General features: G+C 30.9%; 1 protein-coding gene and 1 pseudogene across 1 annotated transcript; one reads left to right on the forward strand and one right to left on the reverse strand.

Moving 5' to 3' along the window:
• Window positions 1-7,528: 7,528 nt before the first annotated feature.
• Window positions 7,529-8,554, forward strand: LOC140961782 (ethylene-responsive transcription factor TINY-like). Its single transcript, XM_073420476.1, has one exon. The coding sequence runs from the start codon at window positions 7,689-7,691 to the stop codon at window positions 8,427-8,429; it is 741 nt and encodes a 246-aa protein (XP_073276577.1). The 5' UTR covers window positions 7,529-7,688; the 3' UTR covers window positions 8,430-8,554.
• Window positions 8,555-18,312: 9,758 nt separating this feature from the next.
• On the reverse strand, window positions 18,313-20,317 carry LOC140961122 (probable transcriptional regulatory protein At2g25830; annotated as a pseudogene).
• Window positions 20,318-21,676: the final 1,359 nt, after the last annotated feature.

The raw sequence follows: 21,676 nt of genomic DNA on the forward strand, positions 1-21,676 counted from the left end.
ATAATTCTTCAATATTAACCAATTGGCATGATCGATTAGGACATCCTGGTTCAACAATGATGCGAAGAATTATAGAAAATACACATGGTCATCCATTGAAAGACCAGAAGATCTTTCAGAATAATAAGTTTCAATGTAAAGCATGTTCTCTTGGAAAACTTATTATAAGACCATCACCAGCCAAAATCCAAACTGAATCACCAATGTTTCTTGAACGTATTCAGGGTGATATTTGTGGACCAATCCATCCACCATGTGGACCATTCAGATACTTTATGGTATTGATTGATGCCTCCAGCAGATGGTCACATGTATGTTTATTGTCAACTCGAAATGTTGCATTTGCAAGATTACTTGCTCAAATAATAAAATTGAGGAATCAATTTCCCGATTATACAATCAAGAAAATTAGACTTGATAATGCTGGTGAATTTACTTCCCAGACTTTCAATGATTATTGTATGTCTATGGGAATCATTGTTGAGCATCCTGTTGCTCATGTACATACTCAAAATGGATTGGCTGAATCATTGATTAAACGTCTGCAAATGATTGCTAGACCAATGATTATGAAAACAAAGCTCCCTATTTCTATATGGGGACATGCAATTTTACATGCTGCTTCATTAATTCGCATCAGACCAAGTGCATATCATAAATACTCCCCATTGCAGCTTGCATTTGGTAAAGAACCAGACATTTCTCATCTGAGAATTTTTGGATGTATGGTGTATGTGCCTATTGCACCACCTCAACGAAAGAAAATGGGACCTCAAAGAAAGATTGGAATTTATATTGGTTATGATAGTCCATCGATCATTCGATATCTTGAACCACAGACAGGCGACGTGTTCACAGCACGTTTTGCTGATTGTCATTTTAATGAGGAAATCTTCCCAATGTTAGGGGGAGAACAGAAACATACCGAAAAAGAAATTACATGGTATGTATCATCATTGTTACATCTGGATCCAAGAACAAAACAATGTGAAAAAGATGTACAGCAAATTGTGCACTTGCAAAGAATAGCAAATCAAATACCAGATGCATTTGCAGACACAAAAGGGGTAACTAAATCATATATACATGCTGCAAATGCCCCTGCTCGAATTGAAATTCCGAAGAAACAAATTGAAGATAGTCATGATGTCATTAAACGCCTGAAGCGTGGAAGGCCAGTTGGTTCCAAGGATAAAAATCCTCGAAAAAGAAAATTCATAGAGAAACACAATGATCACAAAATAGAGAATGATGTTCCTGAAGAAACACATAATGATCACAAAATAGAGAATGATGTTCCTGAAGAAACACATGATGATGAAAATGTTTTGTCAGAACCACAAACTGACGAGAATCATGAAATCTCTATCAATTATATTAATACTGGAAAAATATGGAACCGAAAAGATATAGAAGAAATTGATGATATATTTTCTTATAATGTGGCAATCGACATCATAAATGATAATGAAGATCATGAACCAAAATCTTTTGGTGAATGTAAAAATCGGCAGGATTGGATAAAATGGAAAGATGCCATCCAGGTTGAATTGGATTCGCTAAATAAACGTAATGTTTTTGGACCTATAGTCCTTACACCTGAAGGTGTAAAACCTGTTGGATACAAATGGGTTTTTATTCGAAAGCGAAATGAGAAAAATGAAATAGTAAGATATAAAGCTCGACTTGTTGCACAAGGTTTTTCTCAAAGGCCTGGAATTGATTATGAAGAAACGTATTCTCCTGTGATGGATGCAATTACGTTTCGGTATTTGATTAGCTTGGCAGTATCTGAAAATTTAGAAATGCGTCTTATGGATGTTGTTACAGCCTACTTATATGGATCACTTGATAGTAATATATATATGAAAATCCCTGAAGGATTTAAGATGCCTGAAGCACAAAGTTCAAAACCCAGAGAATGTTATTCTGTGAAATTACTAAGATCATTATATGGGTTGAAGCAATCCGGCAGAATGTGGTATAATAGGCTAAGTGATCACTTGATGAAAAAGGGATATGTAAATAATTCAATATGCCCTTGTGTTTTCATTAAGAAAACAACATCCGGATGCGTAATTATTGCTGTATATGTTGATGATTTAAACATCATTGGAACAAATAAGGAAATTCAAGAAGTTGTGTCATACTTGAAAGAAGAATTTGAAATGAAGGATCTTGGAAAAACCAAGTATTGTCTGGGTTTACAAATTGAACAAAAAGAATGTGGAATATTTGTTCACCAGACAAATTATACAGAAAAGATCCTTAAACGTTTTAATATGGACAAATCAAATCCTTTAAGTACTCCAATGGTTGTTAGATCATTAAACATAGAAAAGGATCCATTCCGTCCATGTGAAGATGATGAAGATATTCTTGGTCCAGAAGTACCATATCTAAGTGCTATCGGTGCCCTTATGTATCTTACAAATTGTACAAGGCCTGATATATCTTTTGCCGTAAATTTATTGGCAAGATTTAGCACATATCCAACAAAGAGACATTGGAACGGAATTAAACATATATTCCGTTATCTACGAGGAACGACAGACTTGGGACTTTTGTATTCAAAAGATGCTAATCCAAGTATAATTGGTTATGCCGATGCTGGATACTTATCTGATCCACACAAAGCACGTTCTCAAACTGGATATGTATTTACTCGTGGAGGCACTGCAATTTCTTGGCGTTCACAGAAACAAACACTTGTAACAACTTCATCAAATCATGCCGAGATTATTGCACTACATGAAGCAAGCCGTGAATGTGTGTGGTTAAAATCAATGACTCAACATATCCAAATCTCATGCGGATTATCATTCGACGAGAAGCCTGTGATACTATATGAAGATAATGCTGCATGTGTTGCTCAAATGAAAGAAGGATACATAAAAAGCGACAGAACTAAACATATTCCTCCTAAGTTCTTCGCATTCACCAAGGAGCTTGAGAAGAATAAATGTATTGATGTTCGTCACATTCAATCAAGTGAAAACTCATCAGATCTCTTCACAAAGGCACTTCCTACGACAATATTCAGAAAGCACATATATAATATTGGGATGCGCAATCTACGAAATTTGTGAAGAATTGTTCGTGTCAACATGAGGGGGAGTTTACGTGACTGCACTCTTTTTCCCTTACTATGGTTTTTATCCCAATGGGTTTTTCCTAGTAAGGTTTTTAACGAGGCAGTATAAAAACACGTAATGAAGACAATCATTATGATCATCATCACAAGGGGGAGTGTTGAAAAATTATTTAAAAATGTGAAAAATATTTGTGTTGAAAATGTGAATGTTGAATGTTGAAAATTAGGTAAAATTAGGTGTTGAATATTGAAAATTAGTGTGTGATGATGTAGGTAATGATGTATTTTATTTTTGGATTATTTGTAAAAATTTTCTATAAATAGATCTCTCATTTGTGAAGAAAATCACAATTGAGTTGAGAGAAAAATATTATAAAGTGTGTAGTGTGATAATTTTAAGAGTTTGAGATTTTTACTTTTTACCGTAAATTTTTACTTTTTCACAACACTACTTTTTTTTTCTGTATGAACCTGAAATTAATTTTAGCTGTCTTTGAACCAACAAGAGTTCTTTTTCAAAAGAAATCCCAGATGCAAAATATCTGAAGAAATCACTGGTGCATGCCAGAAACAACTATTTGTTTTGATTGACAGATTAGAAACCAAGAAAATCTATTGGAAAATTCTCTATTATTTCAGATTTATATACCATCGATCGATGGATGGATGGATGAAAAAACAGATCATATATAGTTGCAGAACGATTACCTATATTCATTCGATTAAGGAGAAAAAATTATTATTATTTTTTGGGGTAACTAAAAAACACAACCTTTATTTGAATGGTTAAAATAGTATATCATTCGATCTCAATAAAACAGCGATAATGACTTGATTTAGGAAGATTTTGCAATTATACGCATTTCAAACATCATTCACACAAAGGGACCCTCCGATTTTGACGTTCGAAAACGAATTTAGCATGTCGCGATGGCAACTTTAATTCAAAATGTGTTGTTTTTAATATTTTCCCCTCGTCACTTTTTTTTATTATACTGCTTTTTTGAAAGGCATGCATACTAGCTTGTTAATCAGACTCAAAAATTTCCCAAAAAAATAATACAGATCATGCATATATANTATTACCAACAAAAGGACATATCATCAATAAATGTCTTATTAATTATTGGAGCTTCATTTTAATTTGGACATATATAACTGATTCGAAAAATAATTAAAATACATTTTTGTGAATGAATTCATTAAGACGTGCAGGTTCAACCTATATTTTCAATTATTGATTGATTGAATTAAGGTGGCAAATTGTTGGGTTTTGGTGTCATGCAAATCTAACTTGTATTTTTTCGCAAAAATATGGAAATGTATTATCTACACATGTGCGTGCATGCAAGGTAAATATGCTAAATATATATACATGGAATTCCGATTTCCAAACGTTAAAATGCGCTGGAGAAATCATTTTTCTTCTTTCCTTCTACAATTACATATTTTTAAATGAATGGCCGTAAAAAAATAAATTAAAACAATTACTAAATAATATTTACCCATTTCATATCCAATTAATTTAATTTGACCACTATTCTATTTATTTTTAATCCAATGTCGATTTTAAAAATATTAAGATCATTTTTATTTTTTGACATGAGTTTCTAATTATATCTTCAATCGATTCCACACATTTAGCTTTTCTACAACGATAATGATAGAAATCTAAAATGAATAAATAAATGTTCTTTAATAAATATTTTTGGAAATAATACTGACTGATCTATAAGTATTATTAATTGGTAACATTAAGAAAATTTAGAAATGAAAGTAGGTTGAGGATCAAATAAACGGAAAATTGCATTTTTTTTAGTTATATATATTTATCTTTTTGCAAATTTTGTTATCTATATTATCGAAATTCAATATTAATTTTGTATCTTTAAATTTTGATAATTTTAATTATTTTATATCAGAGTATTGATGTGTCAATATACACATCAACGCCAAATCACTGTTGCATGTTGTTATGTACGCATTACGCAGAAAAAAGATTAAAATTATGAAAGCAAAAAAAAAGAAGAAGCAAAAATAACATATCAAGACCAAAATTTGACAACATAAAATATCAAAATCGTAAAATGTACAGATAAGGGACAAAAAATGTAATTTTTCCTAGGATAAAAAATAGAAAAATCAAAAGTGGTTATTATAAGAAAAAACGTGGAAATAAATTTATAAGATCGAACGTTTGCCCTCACAATGTTTTAAATTATCCGTCCGTCGAAGAATTTGTTCACGCTAACTATAGACAAAAGACAATAAAATTTTCTCATTAATGTTATAAATCTCGCATGTTTTGAATAAAACTTAAACTTCATGCAAATCATCTAACTTATAAATATATTATATCTTGAACCAACATTATTATAAAATATATATTCATTTACTAAAGAAATAGAAATAATATTTAAATATAAAGCTATTTGGTATTAATATGATTTTCACAATATTTGTATTGCAATTACAATTCTCGATGGTTAATACAACAAGGTGATATATGAAAAATAAATATTTAATCGGACCCAAATATTAAATTAATTCATGTGGATATTTATTAGCGGACCCTTTGATGAAATCTATCAGTTCCGCGGTTCACCTTCTTCTTGGGGCCAACTCTAACATAATCCACATATCAAACACGGCAATTCATTTGTTTCCAAATACATATTAATAATAAATAAATTATTTGGATTCTCTAGCTTTCTGTAAGCATCGATCATATATATTTTATAATATGGATGTAATAAGAGCTCATCATCAAGAAATTTAATTTGATTATGTGGGTAACTTATTTAATACAAATTAACCAGGTGAGAGATTTTATAAAAATATAAATATTAAATTNTGCAAATACTCTTATAAATCGTACAACAACTCAAATAATATGTTTAATTGTTATATTATAAAATTAAGGACAATTATTATATCCAATATAATTCAAATTTTTTTCTTAAGTACTAGTGTAAACTGTAAACCTACCAATAAAACTTGAGGAGATCTTCAAATTTCTTTCATCAAGATCTGAAGCAACCCCAGGGACAACATATTTCTCAACCCCTACACAAACAAACAAATGAATTGACAATTTTGGTATTATGAGACAAATCATTTATTTATTTATTTGTTATTTTTCTTTATTAATGCGTCGACGTTTGATTAAACGAGGCCCCATTAGATCCTACCCAGATAGCCAGTTGTTTCCCATGCATGTTTTAAAAAAAGTATTCAACTCAGAAGTGATGTTTAAAAGTTACCAGAATTCATATAAACTTAACTTTTATCTAGCTGATGATACAATTTGAAGTTTTTCCATTCCAAAAAATGTCTTTATCANTCGTGTCACATACCGATCGAAACCTAAAGATAATTTTAACTAGTAATTAGTTGGGGTTAAGGAATACATCTACCACCTATGATATTAAACTTGTTAATAGAATTACTTGAAAATTTTATCGGGCAAAACTGCAATATTAGTCATGTATATTTGTCTCTCCGATTTTGGTATTCGATGCTATCAATTTTAATCTTAGTCTGCTATCTTTGGTTTTGTTTAGTTTAGTTTTTTTAATGTTTAGTAGTTTTCTGATGTGACACATATGCCGTGTTCTATACATGACTTTGACAAAACTGATGTTTGTGATGACATATCAAAATTTTCTATGAAAAAAAGCTAAAATCGCCAAAAAGAATAGAAAGATACAAAGCTAAAACTGAAATTGAACAATATAAATTATCAAATCGCAAAGAACAATATTACAATTTTTTCATTTTATCGTTTCATATATAATATGTGTGGATATGAATGAGACAATTTTATTTGGGGTAAAACGAATGGAACAAATCGAAACATGTTCAAATACTAATTCTCATCTAAAACAAAATAATTTTTTAGTTTTGATAAAATTCAAACATGTAGACATAAGTAGTATTTTACATAAGATTATGGTTGGATTCATGATATATTTGACAAGTCATATAATTTCACAATAATTATAATACATTTGGAATATGATCTAGTATGAGTGTGATTTGAAAACAAGAATCTCAATAGAACCTAGCTAGTTGATTTGACACATTTCCTGTTCTAACCTTTTACGTGATAATTTATGCATCAATGTCCGGGGATAAATGAGCAGTACTGAAGATTTACGAAGGTGAAACAAGACACACACACACACAGAGAGAGAGAGACATATATATATATATATATATAGACGGGTTGAAATTGAATGGTGAGGGGTTACGTATGGTATGTCTAAATTGGATTTTGGAAAGGGACCTGATTTACCACAACGATGGGGTCTGGTCTACTCTTGTTTTAAGTGATGTACCAGTCATGAAGAAATTATACCAAAAAAAAAAACGTCTCTCTTATATTTATTCACCAAATTGCTATTTAATTATCACGACTTTGCATATCATGACTGCACACTTTGTGTGTGTATATATATATACCTTTCTCCTCAAATCTTCTGATCTTTCCATGTACTTTTCCAACGATGGAAATATAACTGCTTTCATGCAGCACTGATTCTGTTGTAAAGATTAGTGTATATACGATCAAGATTTCGCAGATTGCTTGAAAATGGATTCGATTTCAAGAATCTTGTGTACTGACGATCAAAACACCTCTTTGTTCTCATTCTCCTCAGATAACTCCGCCACCAAGGCGGATCAGTCTCCGGAAACCGCCAAGAAAGTCAAGAGAATCCGGGACTGCAACAGTACTTCCAGCAGCAAGCACTCGGTTTACCGGGGAGTTCGAATGCGGAACTGGGGGAAATGGGTGTCCGAAATCCGGGAGCCACGGAAGAAATCACGAATATGGTTGGGTACTTTCGCGACGCCTGAAATGGCGGCGCGTGCGCATGACGTGGCTGCGTTGAGCATCAAAGGGGCCTCGGCCATTCTCAATTTCCCGGAACTGGCAGCTGCTCTGCCGCGTCCGGTTTCCCTCAGCCCACGTGACGTGCAGGCCGCAGCGGCGAAGGCAGCGGCCATGGACAAATTCGATGTCCTCTCCTCTCCTTCGAGTACTTATTCCTCCTTTTGCACAACTTCGTCATCTTCTTCTTCGCTTTCATCTCTGGCTTCTGCAATTGATCTTTCGACAACATCGGAAGAACTGAGCCAGATTGTCGAGTTGCCGAGTTTGGGGTCGTGTTTCGACAACCTGGGCCTGAGGGGTGACTTTGTGTACGTCGACAACACGGCGATGGAGGAGTGGTTGGACTCTCCTCCGCCTTGGGTCGGCGGCGTTGATGGTGGGGTCGATGCTGATGGTGGGATTTCGGGCTGTTTTGAATCTTTGTTGTGGAATTATTGATGTACGCTGTGTGTTTTTATTTTAATTCTGTGTTTGATCTTTTTGTGAAATTGTGTGGTTTGACTAGGAGTGTAGGTATCAGTCCTTGCATTTTTCATTAAAAGGGCTAAAGAAATTTCAATTTCGTTCTTCTTCTTGAACTGTATGTCTGTTAAAACCCTCTTCAAACTGTACATCGTTTAAATAATAATTCCCCAAGTGTTTGGATTTTGGAAAACAACCCAAGAAGCAGAGATTTCACAAGTTTCATGAGCACACAAATCCAAAGTAGGCTACCTAGATTCTCCCTGACAAAATGTGTAACAAGTACTACTGCACTCGAAACTAAATTTTATTGTAACATTGAATGATAGTCGTGGAAATGCCAGCGATCTTAATGAACAATAATATAGTCTCATAAACGTCTTTCAATCTTACATTTACGCGAGTTCGATCAGTTTTTTTTTTAAAAATTTAATTTAATTTTAAAAAATAAGATATATGATGGGTTTTGCAAACTTAAAGCAAAATTATATCGCAGTGTCTGTCATTGATGGTAGTGTTTCGTCTTAATTTTGCAAAATCTCACAATCAACCTTATTTCTGAAATTTAATTTTTTTTTTAAATGAATTTTTTTTTAAAAAAAAAAACCCGAGTTCTTATACTTCTGAGAAATTTCAATATTCGGGTGATAATTAATTATCTGAACATTATTCATACATTGTAAGTATTATTCTGTATAAGTATTTCATGAAAATGGGTTGAAAAGCATTGAATTTTTTTAATTTTTTTTTTATCTTGCCTGAAATTCTGAAACCGAACTTGAGTTTCTGTGTGTTTTGTTGAGTTGAATGGTGGGGGAAAATGGGTTAATCGGGAGGTGGGGTTGATGCTTGGAATTAATGAAAATGATGATGAGATTTCCATTAAGGGAATAGTGTCATTTTCTTTTTCCACGATTATTTACCAAATTTTATTTATCATATGCTAATAAAATTAAATTAAGGGTTCGAAAAAGTACATTATTTTTTATATGTGTTTATATTGTATAACACATTAATTATTTTAGCATTTTAAAATATAAATATTATCAGCTATATATTCAACTGAAAAGTATTAATTATAAAGGTATTAAGGGATGACTTTCTATTTTGAAGTCTTTAACATTTAAAATATAAGTTTTTTTTAATAAATAATCCATACACATGTAAAAGAGGTCGTTACAGTCATTGTTTTAAATATCACTTTGCATGGTCGAAATTCTGTAAATATAATCTTGAAATACACAAGGATTTGGATGTTTAATGTTTTTTGCTTGAAATAGTAGCTAGGGACTACATTGTACATATTTTAAGTTGTAATCACAATAATAAAAAAAAAATGCTGGTACTATTATCCAAAATGTAATTCAAATGATTTTTTTTAAAAAAAAATTATTGGATTAGAAAATAATAAATATGGCCAGATGGCAGAAAAATAAATAATGAACAATGTGTTAAGCGTACCACACGTTCTGATAGATTTATTTTAAAATTCTGAGTCTGGAGAAATTATAATTATAAAATTATAAATTTCACGTTTTTAAGGAAGTCAAATAATCTCTGAATCATCCAATTCGTTTTTTACTTTGATTTTTTTATGCCTTTAATGTCAAGAAGTTTTGCATAAATTAATTTGTCAAACTTGATTGCCAGTTTTATTGCCCGAATTCAATGTGTATAATATATTGTCTGGGGAAAAAATACAAACTTAAAATAGAGCGTGCTTAACATTTTGGGAAGGCAAAGAACACTTTTCTTAAATTTTACATCTAATTAACTTTTGGTAGTCCTTCAAAAAAAATAAAAAAACTTTTGGTAGACCACTTAATTTTGTGTAATAAATAAAAATGTTTGCAATTGCATATTTACATCATATGTCCCTGAGTTTTGAGTTCCTTTAAGCTGTATAGATTTAGATAATCAGATGTTTCCGATTTCAACATGTATTTTCTTTTCATAATTATTTGGGATTTTTCGACTCCGCATTAACTTTTTTATTTTGTCACAAAAAATCAAGCTTTTAACTTTTTATAAATCAACCCCACAAATAATTATTTGATAAAAATTTAAAGAACTTTAAGGTCAAACTGAATGCACATAAAATGTAATCCAACACATACCAGACACCAAAATCTTTGAAATAAAATCAACCTTTTTCCCCAACATATAACTTTTGAAGCGTTCCGTTTTAGATTTATTTCATACTTTTAAGAAATCAAACTGTCACAGTTATTTATATATTTTATTCTTTCTCGACAATTTAATCATTCAATTCTATAAAGAAAATTCAAAAAAGCCATATTCTAACCAAAACAAAAAATAAATAAGAGGAAAACAACCGATTGCTTATCGAAGAATAATGTAACTGGTTGGTCAAACTAAATTACAATATATGTTCACAAAAGTATAATTTTTAAATAATTCAAAATGAGTGCAAAAGGGTTATAAATTAGTAAATGTGAAATATAATTCTACTTAATCTGTACTAACTCAAATAAAAATTCAGATTTTATAAATAAATATTGCGCTTGTGGAATACAAATATTCTCAACCGGCCACCGTGCTTGACCATTTTGTGGGGAAAAGTAAAGTTGGTATTTTATTAGAAAATTAATTTAAAATATACATACTGATCATAAATATTTAATTTAAGTTGCAAAAACAAATAGGGACATGCCAAAATAAGAAAATGATTTCGATATGATTGGAACCTGCAGGAGGGAGGCTTACCAAATATGCGTCTCCATGAAGCTTCATTCCCCATTTTTTTAATAGAAATTAAATAATAATTCCACTTCGGGCTGATAGAAATAATATAAAGGTTACTTTTGTTGTTAATTTAAACTAAAACTCCATACAGGGTAAGGCTATCATTGCTCAATATTATAATGATTTTGCGTTGAAAAAATTAAATACCTTCTCTGAACTTATTTTCAGAAAAATAATCTTCAACCATTGTCTATTTTTCTGAAAATTTTAATCCCCTACCACTTTTTTTTTTTTTTTGTGTGTTTTGATATGATTTGTTATGATAATTAAAATTTTGGTCATTTTCCCTTTTAATAATCCTATATATCAGCCGTTAAAGCTTAGCTAGTAATAAGTTCTTTAATTTTACTATAATTGGATTAATGGATACGTTTTTTGGGGGTAATTTAATAATAAATCAATCGAATCACATTCTAATTTTGGACGTTTCTAATCTTGCCAAATAATTACTATTAACATACAATTAGTATATTTTTAATTATTATGTTAATCGCATGCTTTTTATGATTACTAATAATGATTAATTATTAGTAAATTTTAAAGTAAAACACCAAAAAAAAACCGTATCAACTGTAGTCAAATAAATTTTTTTTATCTACTTATATTATCCAAATCCCTTTTTTAAAGTCAAATCTAGCAACTAATTATTCCCCGACAATCTTGTTTAATGTAAATAAATCAGTGGAATATTGATCTCAACTGATAATGACTAAATTAAAATGGGATTATGCTTTTAATAATTATTTTTAAGGTAAAAAAAATGGACTTTAATTGGATTCGTAAATCGCTTAATTAATTATTATAAGGTGGGGGGGCATCACAAGAAACAAATAAAATATGTTAATTTTGAGAACCTGATGTACAATATGCTGCTCGATCGGGGTGAATGTAGGAAATAAACTGTATTACAAATATTTACAAAAAAAAATGCAATAAAAAATAAGAATTAATAATTTCAAAAACTTTTATTTATAGATTAGATATCATGTCGTTTCACGTATTTATATTCGTGAGATGAGTTGACATGATTCATAATTATCATAAAAATCAATATTTTAATATAAAAATAACATTTTTTAATAAATTATATTAGATAAGAGATATATCTCATAAAATTATCTCATAAAATTATCTCATGATACGATTTAACGGGAATTATATAAACCAATTTTGAGGCTTGTATATATTGGAAATTATTATTTAATATATATAAAAAAGAAATGATTAAGGAGACATGAGATGTCTACGTAAACAGTAATGAAAGGCCTTCAAAGTTACATGTGTTAAAGAAAAGTAATATTTTCCATATAAAAATATTGGAATCTTGTAGCTGAGTAAAAACTTAAAACAACCCAGAAAAATGATCCGATTTAATTAATAAGAACAAAAAATCTTACGTATGGTGCCTAATTAAGAAATTATTAGTGCGTCCCCTTATGATTAAGTTAAGATTCGCTTTTAATGGCACTACTAATAATGGAATTATTGATTCCGATTAATTAAATTATGTAAGTAGGGTATGATTAAGATGGTTATTCAAAACTTAGGGTTTTGTGGTGATTTTTTTATGATTTAATTTTAGATTAGGGTAGAAAAGAAAGGGCGATAGTCTTTGAAAAATTTCTAATATGTGGTAACTTCCAAAGGATATTAACCTAGTTGTTTAATGGTATGTTTGGTAGGATATAACATCACATAATTATTAACGTTAATACATGACAGGGATAACAATTTCCTCCAAATTTGTTACCGGATGGATGACGGTATGAATGGATTTTTTAGACTCGATTAAATAATTAGATAATTAGGTATGAGGATTTTCGAGTTCGGGGAGGGAGCCAGGTCTAGTAGCATCTCACTCATACCCGAACAGATACTCGATTAAGTTATAATATATATCACTATAAAGCTAAATTTATTTTGTTAGTTCTAACGTGCTTTTGTTGAATTATGATTGTTGAATGATATGAATAAAATTATTAATATTGATCTGATGTTATTTTTGTAGAATAAATGTGATTGGATATAATATTTTTAATATTTTATTATTTCTTCTATAGCGTTTAGTTTGCTAATTTTTATATTTAATATTTTTTCTTATTTTTCTTTTAAAAATTTGGTATTTATGCATTACTTCTTTGAATTAATTCAAATTTATAAAAATATATTTATAGATGGTAATAAGATATTTGAATTATTTATAGATATAACAAAATTAACCCATGAGACCGTGAGTTAATTTTTGTGTTGAATGATATTTAAAATTGAATAATCGTGTAACTAATTACTTATTGTTAGATCATGAACAGTGACTTCCAAATAGTTAATCAGAAATGTCAATATAGAGATCTAACCTAGATAAAATAGGCTAAAACTTATGAGAATTGATTTTCTCAGCACCACCCCCACAAGACAATTTCCTAGTTTTTCATTATTTATTTGTTCTTTGTGGCTATCAGAATATAATTTTTTAAAAGATTTTTGATAAGGCAATTAAATATAAGCAATATTTATATAAGAACCTTTCATCTACATAATGAACTAATTAAATATGCATTTTACAAGCTTGAATTTAGATGAACTTAATATCTTGCATTCTAAATAATTAATTACCTTAATTAGTTGAACATTATAATTAGATGAACTTAATCATCTTTACACTGCCGACTATTTGATAATGATCATATTATTAGTGATCGGCACACGCAAATGCATGTAGTATGTAATTTTTTATTTTTAGAAAAGCAGTTTTCAAACTTATATATATTTAAATCGATTTTTCCAGCTTCCATTCTATACAGTTCTTAGTTTTTTCAACTATTTTGTTAATATCTGAATAAATTTAATTGAAATAAAATAGTTATATATGTAAATTTTGTTTTGTGTCACATTACAGGGCCAAATCAGTCACTATACACAAATTTAATTAATCATATAGATATTCCATCTTTCTTTCTTTTTTTTTTTTTTTCCAATATTTAAGGCCAAAAAATCATATTAAAAAAACATACATCAAAAGTAACGAATTTTGCGCTCTATCGTTTTCTTATATCATTTAATTTAAATTTTAATATAATTTCTACTATCTGCACTAGCAAAATTTAAATCGTGAAATAAATATTCCTTTTTCTTTTCATTTTGCCTTTCTGAAATTTGATCATGTCGACCAAATCTAGTAAAGCTCAAAGCTATCAAAAGGTAAAGAGACTATAAGGCCGGAAGTCGCGATTTTGACATTATCCACACACACACACACACACACACACACACACACACACANAGATATATTACTTCACAATGTATATAAATATGGCCGACCTCAGTATTTATTATTTAATTTAAAATATATACGTCAATAGTTGTTAATCATATTTATATTAACAAAAATACAACACATCGGATATTTTTTTGGAATTATAATGTCATGTGTAATTAATGATTGGACATCGATCACTAGCTTTCGAGATCACATAGTTAACAAATTAATTTAGGGTTAACTTTTTTTATTTATAATTTTAAATAGAATACAATAAATAAAGAATATTCAACTACAAACAATAAAATCCTATTTGTTGGATAATTTAATTTTCAGTGATTTAACAAAATACTACTAATCAAAGAAGAATTATTAAAAGTAGAGCTGAACTGATTCCATAAGGGAACCTAATTTTTTTACCAATTAACGTTTCTCGAGCTGAACCAATTGCCCAGAACTGATCTTTTGTAATCCTAACTGATATCAAAGCGTAGACGATGAAAGATAATTGATTCTAGTATCACTGATTAAAGAACAACCAATTATCCTACCTAACTGAATCTTTCAGTCTTTCTATCGAACATTATCTAAAGTTTAGAGCCTAACTGATACATCATATAAGATCTTCATAACAACTTTATCAATCCGGTGGAATGTCAAAGTCCACAACACTATCCATGATGAACGGTATATCAGAAATGACGATGATATGACGCACCAACCTCCATATTCGGGAACGACTATCAAATTCAAAAAGCCTACCCAAGACTCTTCTATACAATTTTCTACTGTAGTTGAAGAGGTCAAGTCCGAGCAAATTTGTTCATTTAACAATTCGGTCCCTCTTTCTCCAGTTAGGTTCAAGACCTTAATTTGGCTATTATCTCACATAGCTCCTTATAGATCAAAAGAATTGCTAAAAATCCTCTAGTCTCCTGAATTGGAAATCCTAGCTGATCCTCTTGATCAGGATATTAATGATGCCAGACTGACATCTATTTCATCCAGCCTGAATAATTTAGTTTGTTGACAGTTGGACTTCTAAATTGCAATGGAAAATTTGAAAGAAAAAATGCTCAGAGAAGTCTCCTAGCTAGCTTTCAATTTCTATCAAAGATGTCTTCATGCACTTGGATCAAATAAGAAAACGCATGTTGCATCTGCATCTACTCTTGGAGGGCACATCCAAAATAATTTTTTTTAGCTATCCTCCAAGATCGACTGGGTAAACTCTCAGTTCAACATAAAGATGATGGAGTTAGTGCTCAGTTGGCTAAAAGGAGCATTTCATCCACTCAAGAAAAAATTAGGAGGATAACGTACTCTTTGGCTTTTCATTCGGATTTCCAGCAATAAGGTGGTCCTAATTATTTCAAATCACACTTGACCTATACTAGATTACTAGTCTTGCATGCTGTTGTTGTCGGGTAAAATTTTCAAGTGTTAGACAACATCAAAATTATAATTTTTTTTTAAAATTGGGTAACTTTATTTATCAATCTAAAATTTATATTTAACTCATTTATATCAATGCTCAAACAACATGTTCCATCATTAGCTCGATGTTTCTCAATATTATATTTATAAGTACTCTCTTGTGATATGATCTCACTTGTATATATATGTATGAAAGATTAATCCATTTTATATTTACAAATAAAAATAATACTTTTGATATAAAAAATAATAATTTTTCACGTTACATGTAAGGTTGAAGATCTGTATTACAAATTGACTCATGAGATATCTTACAGGAGTTTTTGTATATATTTAATGCAAGAGTTTTTGTATATATTTATTGCACAAGATAACATTTAAAAGATGAAGTATATGATAAGAATTCAAGCACGTCTAAATATAATCGATCATTTTTTCCAATGAAAAATAAAAAAAGAAAAGTGGATTTCTCGATATAGAGCTTAACTAGTTTTGTTGGAAAAACATTTTATTCAAGCAAACACTCAAATTGATGGCTTAATTTCATAGTATATCTAAACACAAGGAAATTAAAAGATATTGGGCCAAAAATATAATTATTTGACAAAATACCTAAGAATTAAGGGTATTTGGAACTTTTATAAGTTCAAAGTATAAAAAACAATGGTGATTATTGTAGAGACGTATAGTATTATAAATAGTAATAGATCTTTTGAAAGAATTTGATAATTAAAATCAGTATGATTTTAAAAAGAGGTTTGGACAGTAATCTGTTTATCCTGTAATCTTTTGTTTGTCATACATAATAATTGTATAATTGTGTATAAGCTGTACATGTCATTATACAAAACATATTTTAAAGTCTGTTTCCGATTCCGTATCTGTATATAAATACACATATATATATTGTGTATAAATATCATTGTCTCTCTATCTTTTTGCGAAACAACTATAAAGAAACAAAACATTAATTAATATCATATATGTTTGGAAAGTGGGAAAAGATACATGTCACAGTATTGGTAACAATATAATAATAATAATAATTATTATTATTATTATATAAAAGCTGGCGGCTGTAGATATAATATAATATGAACAGTGTGTGTATTTTGGTGTCGGCATGGAGTAAAATATTAAAAAATTTGGGAATTTAATGTTTTTATCTTTTGAGTTAATGATGATATTATTGGGGGTGTATGGTCTGGCCTGCTCTGCCAGTCTTCTGTACGGACATGTCTTTTCATCTAACATGAGGAGAGAGACACTTCGCTTTGCGGCTCTCTTTAATTTATCTTGACAAATTTAAGACTTTCTTTATGTAATTTTAACATATATTTAAGCTTTTTGACTATTAACTAATATTAAGAAAATAAATAGATTTTGCGTCTTCCAATTTGTGTTCTGCAAAAATTAGTTGTTTGTTTGTCTGTAATGATATTTCCACCGAACATAGATAATTTGAAATTCACGGTAGACCAGAAAAAAAAAAGATGAATATATTATTATGATTGATTTCTTTCTTTCTAGTGATTACTGCATGAATGGTGCCAGCTGAACGCCTTGATGGAGTAAAATTTTTGACATTAAAATTACGAGTAACGACCCTACTTACTATACATACATTCTACCTAAATCCCATGAAATAATTGGACCATATCTATTCAAATTTTAGGACCACAAATTTAAACAGTTTTTTGACTTTTCAAAATGAATGGACCATCAACATCATCGCCAGTGAATTCTGCTTTTAGTGAAAGAAAATGTTATCACATATAAGAAAGCGATAGTATCAAAACATGAGTCAGATCGATCCACGGATGGGTGTTGGAAATTTTTCTGATGAATTTTTTGTTAACATATACTGGAATCTGGGTACGAGCCAAATGTAACTTTCAAGAACAGATATATGTTCCGGAAAATAACACTTAAAAGACTTATGAGAAAACTCGAGGCAGTAGCAAGACAACATTTAAAAGTAGTCGTGTGGGGAGAGTTCTTTAAGATGACGATTGGCCAACTTGTGGGCTATATGAGCTTGTGAGAGTACATAGCGACTTGCAAAAAGCTACGCTATGTTGTAATTCGAATAAACTTGATGGGCCGATACAGTTGAAAGTGGCTTCTAAGGCATTTGTGCCGGGCTGAGAATTCCACAGGTGGACATTATTAAATCTCGTAATATATGGGCCGAGACAATTTATGGGCTAAAGATCAAAGAAAATCTTATCAACTGTCAAAATATAAGCACAACGAACGAACTAAATATATATAGGTACAGAGATAACTATCAAGAAACGTTTAAAAGTTTAAATGAAATGAGCATTGCATTTTTCCCGAGCATAAGACTTTGGCATTTTTTGATGAATTCTGATTTTGGTTTATTTTCTGAGCAGCGGATTAACAAAGCTGAGAGCCAAGCCGTTGCTGTCCTGTCTGGGAAATCCATTTCTGATCTGTATACACGGCATCAACATCGTCAAGTTCAAGTAATCTGTGACATTAATCCTTTTTTCAAATCCATGGCTTCATCATCGACCTGAAACATACATTTCATACACCGAAAATTTTTTTGATATGGAAAACATGCATGGAAACAAGAATGAGCCCAGGATTCGCGCGCAACGAGAAAAATGGCGGGACAAACTGGAAAATTTGAGACTCGAAACTTGAATTTGTAGAAGAAATTTACATAAAATTTCTTTATTTTTTTCGTTTAGAGGGGGGAGCAATCACCCACTCGCAGCAAGACAGCTACCCTCACGTATGCCCCTAAATGGATAAGAATGTATGATGGACAGACCATACTAGGTTGTCTAAGTTCCACTAAGTTATGGTCATGAGTATTTTTGCATGCGTCTCGATCTAAAGCCAAGGTGATGCAATATAAACTATAGCTTCAAACATTGAAAAAGGGTAATCTCTCCATGAAAGATTACTTAGTTAAAATGAAGCGCTACATTGATATTCTGGCGGCCTGTGGTCACTCTCTTTCTGAAGACGATCAGATTCCTCATGGGCTTGTTCCTTAACTAAAAGGGAGTCACTATTCTCTTTTGAGTCAATTTATCAGACGCTGTCTTATATTGTTTCCATACGGCTACAAATATTTGTGCTTCCGAAAAAACAATATATTGATGCTATACATGATCGAATATAGCGATCTGAACAAATGGTATAAAGAATTGTCGAAGTACCTCAATAGGTGTTAAAGGAAGAAGCTCGAATCCATTGTTCGTTTCAAATTAAAGTAATTTCTTCCTCCCGCGGTTTTGATAGATGACTGGGAAGTTGTCATTGAACTCATTATTTTTAAAATATCTAAGCAAGGTCGCAAGGATAGTAAGAATTAAAAGAAATGGTTTAGGGCCATAGGGAATATGACATAGAAAAATTTTAAATTTAAGCAGCATGTAGGTGTATAAAAGCATCCTCTACGTATGAATAAATTTCAAAGGACATGCAATCCGAACAACCATCGTTGTATATTTCTGTCTTTCATTTCTTATTCAGTTTGACAAAAGATTGCATATCACACTGCCTTGAACATATTATTTGGAGCCAGAAAAGCTTTTGAAAATAATTTTATTAAAAAAACTTTTTCCACTGTTGTATCCTAGACAAAATTGCTGCTGTTTGAACTTCTTGCCCTATCAAACTAGAGCCTAAATCCCTTTGAAAGTTTCTCAGTCGATTAAGAAAAAATCTTCCATACCTTCAGAAACCTCTTCAGTGTCACGATGACATTATCAGCGCAAGCATCTAAGGCAAGAGCACAAGAAGTTGATCTTTGTCAGGTTCCGTAGCCTTTATATTCACAACCCGAGCACGATTAAACTACAACATGATGGATCCATAGCTTGCAATTTCCCACCACAGTCCTTCACTACCGATCTGTTTAATTTATCTGTTAACGCTGAAACTATCATACCCACTCCACCATAACTACCATTGACCTGAATATGCATACAAAGGTATTGACGTAGGGAAATTGGCCGAAAAAGATAAATATGGGATTTGCCAGCTAGCTTGCTTTAATTAAATATGAAGTAATGACCTCATAGAATTTTTCTATGCAGGCTTCCTGGTCTTTCGCTGAAGCTCTCTTGATGTTCCGATCTAGAATATCCCTTGGTATATCAAGCTCCTTAGCTTTCTTGAATAAAGCAGCTAAAGTCGTATTAGGTACCAGACTTGAACCACCTTTCTAGAACCCTGGACATTTCAGAATTTTAATCGATGGAGAATCAAACATTTAAATAACTTTTAAAATAACAAAAAATAATAATTACAATTATAATTAAAAGGCTGAACTCTGAAACATTGAGGAGTTGTTGAAATCGAGAAAATGATTCAGTCTTGGAGTATGGAATATAATGTTACATACAAAACTGCATGCATCCATCAGTGTGAATTTGGTTATTGTTAATTGAAAAACTTCAAGTTCAAAATTAAAGAACGGCCAACCAAAACTAACTTAACGAAAGATATGGGTATCCTGTACATTTCATTTTGCACAACCATGTGTTTCCTTTTATAATTGTTAACCGACAGAGAGTTATTTTGGCAGTGAAGCCTGTTATATCGCTTTGTTGCAAAGTCGTAGCACCACAACTTCCTTCCCAAATCTGGGCTTTGCGTCCTGGGTGGTCTGCATAAAACCAAATATATAAAAACATTTGATATACAAATTGTTTTAGCAAAATAAACCAATGCACCAAACACCAACAAACATATATATAGTGATACCAATTCACCTGTTGTCCCAGCGGACATATACAGTATTCTTTGTTTTGTCTATTTCTAAATAAGTTATGATTTCCCACTGTAAAGTTCAGTCAGATTGACATAATTCGGACTACGAATTAACTGCATTAAGATAATTTGGTTACTGATCCTCCAAATTCTTGCACAAAACATCAATTGTGGAAATAGTGAAAATTACATACCCGACAGACGGACGGTTCAAGAGAGAGCAGAAATTACATTTCCGATAGTTCAATAATTCACAATATTAGTTTTCAGTCATTGAATATCTGATCATGTTAAAATGTGCATAAAATTTCTGATCAGTATTAAATTTAAACCCCGAGAAACCTTGACCCGAACAGAAAGAAATAGAACAAATACACCACAAAATGTGCTCTAAAGCACTTTTCTTTAATGAAACGGATCCACCAAGGCTTAATCATATTTCACATTTGAAATAAATCTCCAACCTATATTAATCTAAAATTGCTTCACTCTCCCCACTGTATCGACACGTGTTTTTTTAGTATGCTTATGTCCTCATTCACACGCACCCGAGAAACTTCTTAAGAGTCATACATCCCAAAATTAACCAAAGTCAAGCACGCTTAACTTTGGAGTTCTTAAGTGATAAACTCTCGAAAAGAAGGTGAACATTGATTACATAAGTAGTATCTGTCAAATCTTTTATGTCGTCCTCAACTGCATAATCTCATTTTTGAACAGTTTTGGAATCTCTATCATTATGATGTGTGATCGGTTCAGTCATGTGCCCTTCGCCTAGAAGTTTGCAAGGAGCCGCTCATTGTCCGCATAACTTCATGCACCGAGGATCACCCTTGCCCTCTTCGACTCCGGTGTCACACTTAATATTGGTCCATGCATACTAATTGTGTAGGAATTAAACAATTTGTCAAGTATAAAATGTTTTAAAAGTCTAATTTTTTTCATTCATTCCAAAATATATAGTCTGATGCTTGTATTAGTATTATTTTCTCTCTTTATTTTTATCAAT

The sequence above is a fragment of the Primulina huaijiensis genome, chromosome 16 (genome assembly GCF_012295235.1).
Source record: "Primulina huaijiensis isolate GDHJ02 chromosome 16, ASM1229523v2, whole genome shotgun sequence".
NCBI lineage: Eukaryota > Viridiplantae > Streptophyta > Magnoliopsida > Lamiales > Gesneriaceae > Primulina > Primulina huaijiensis.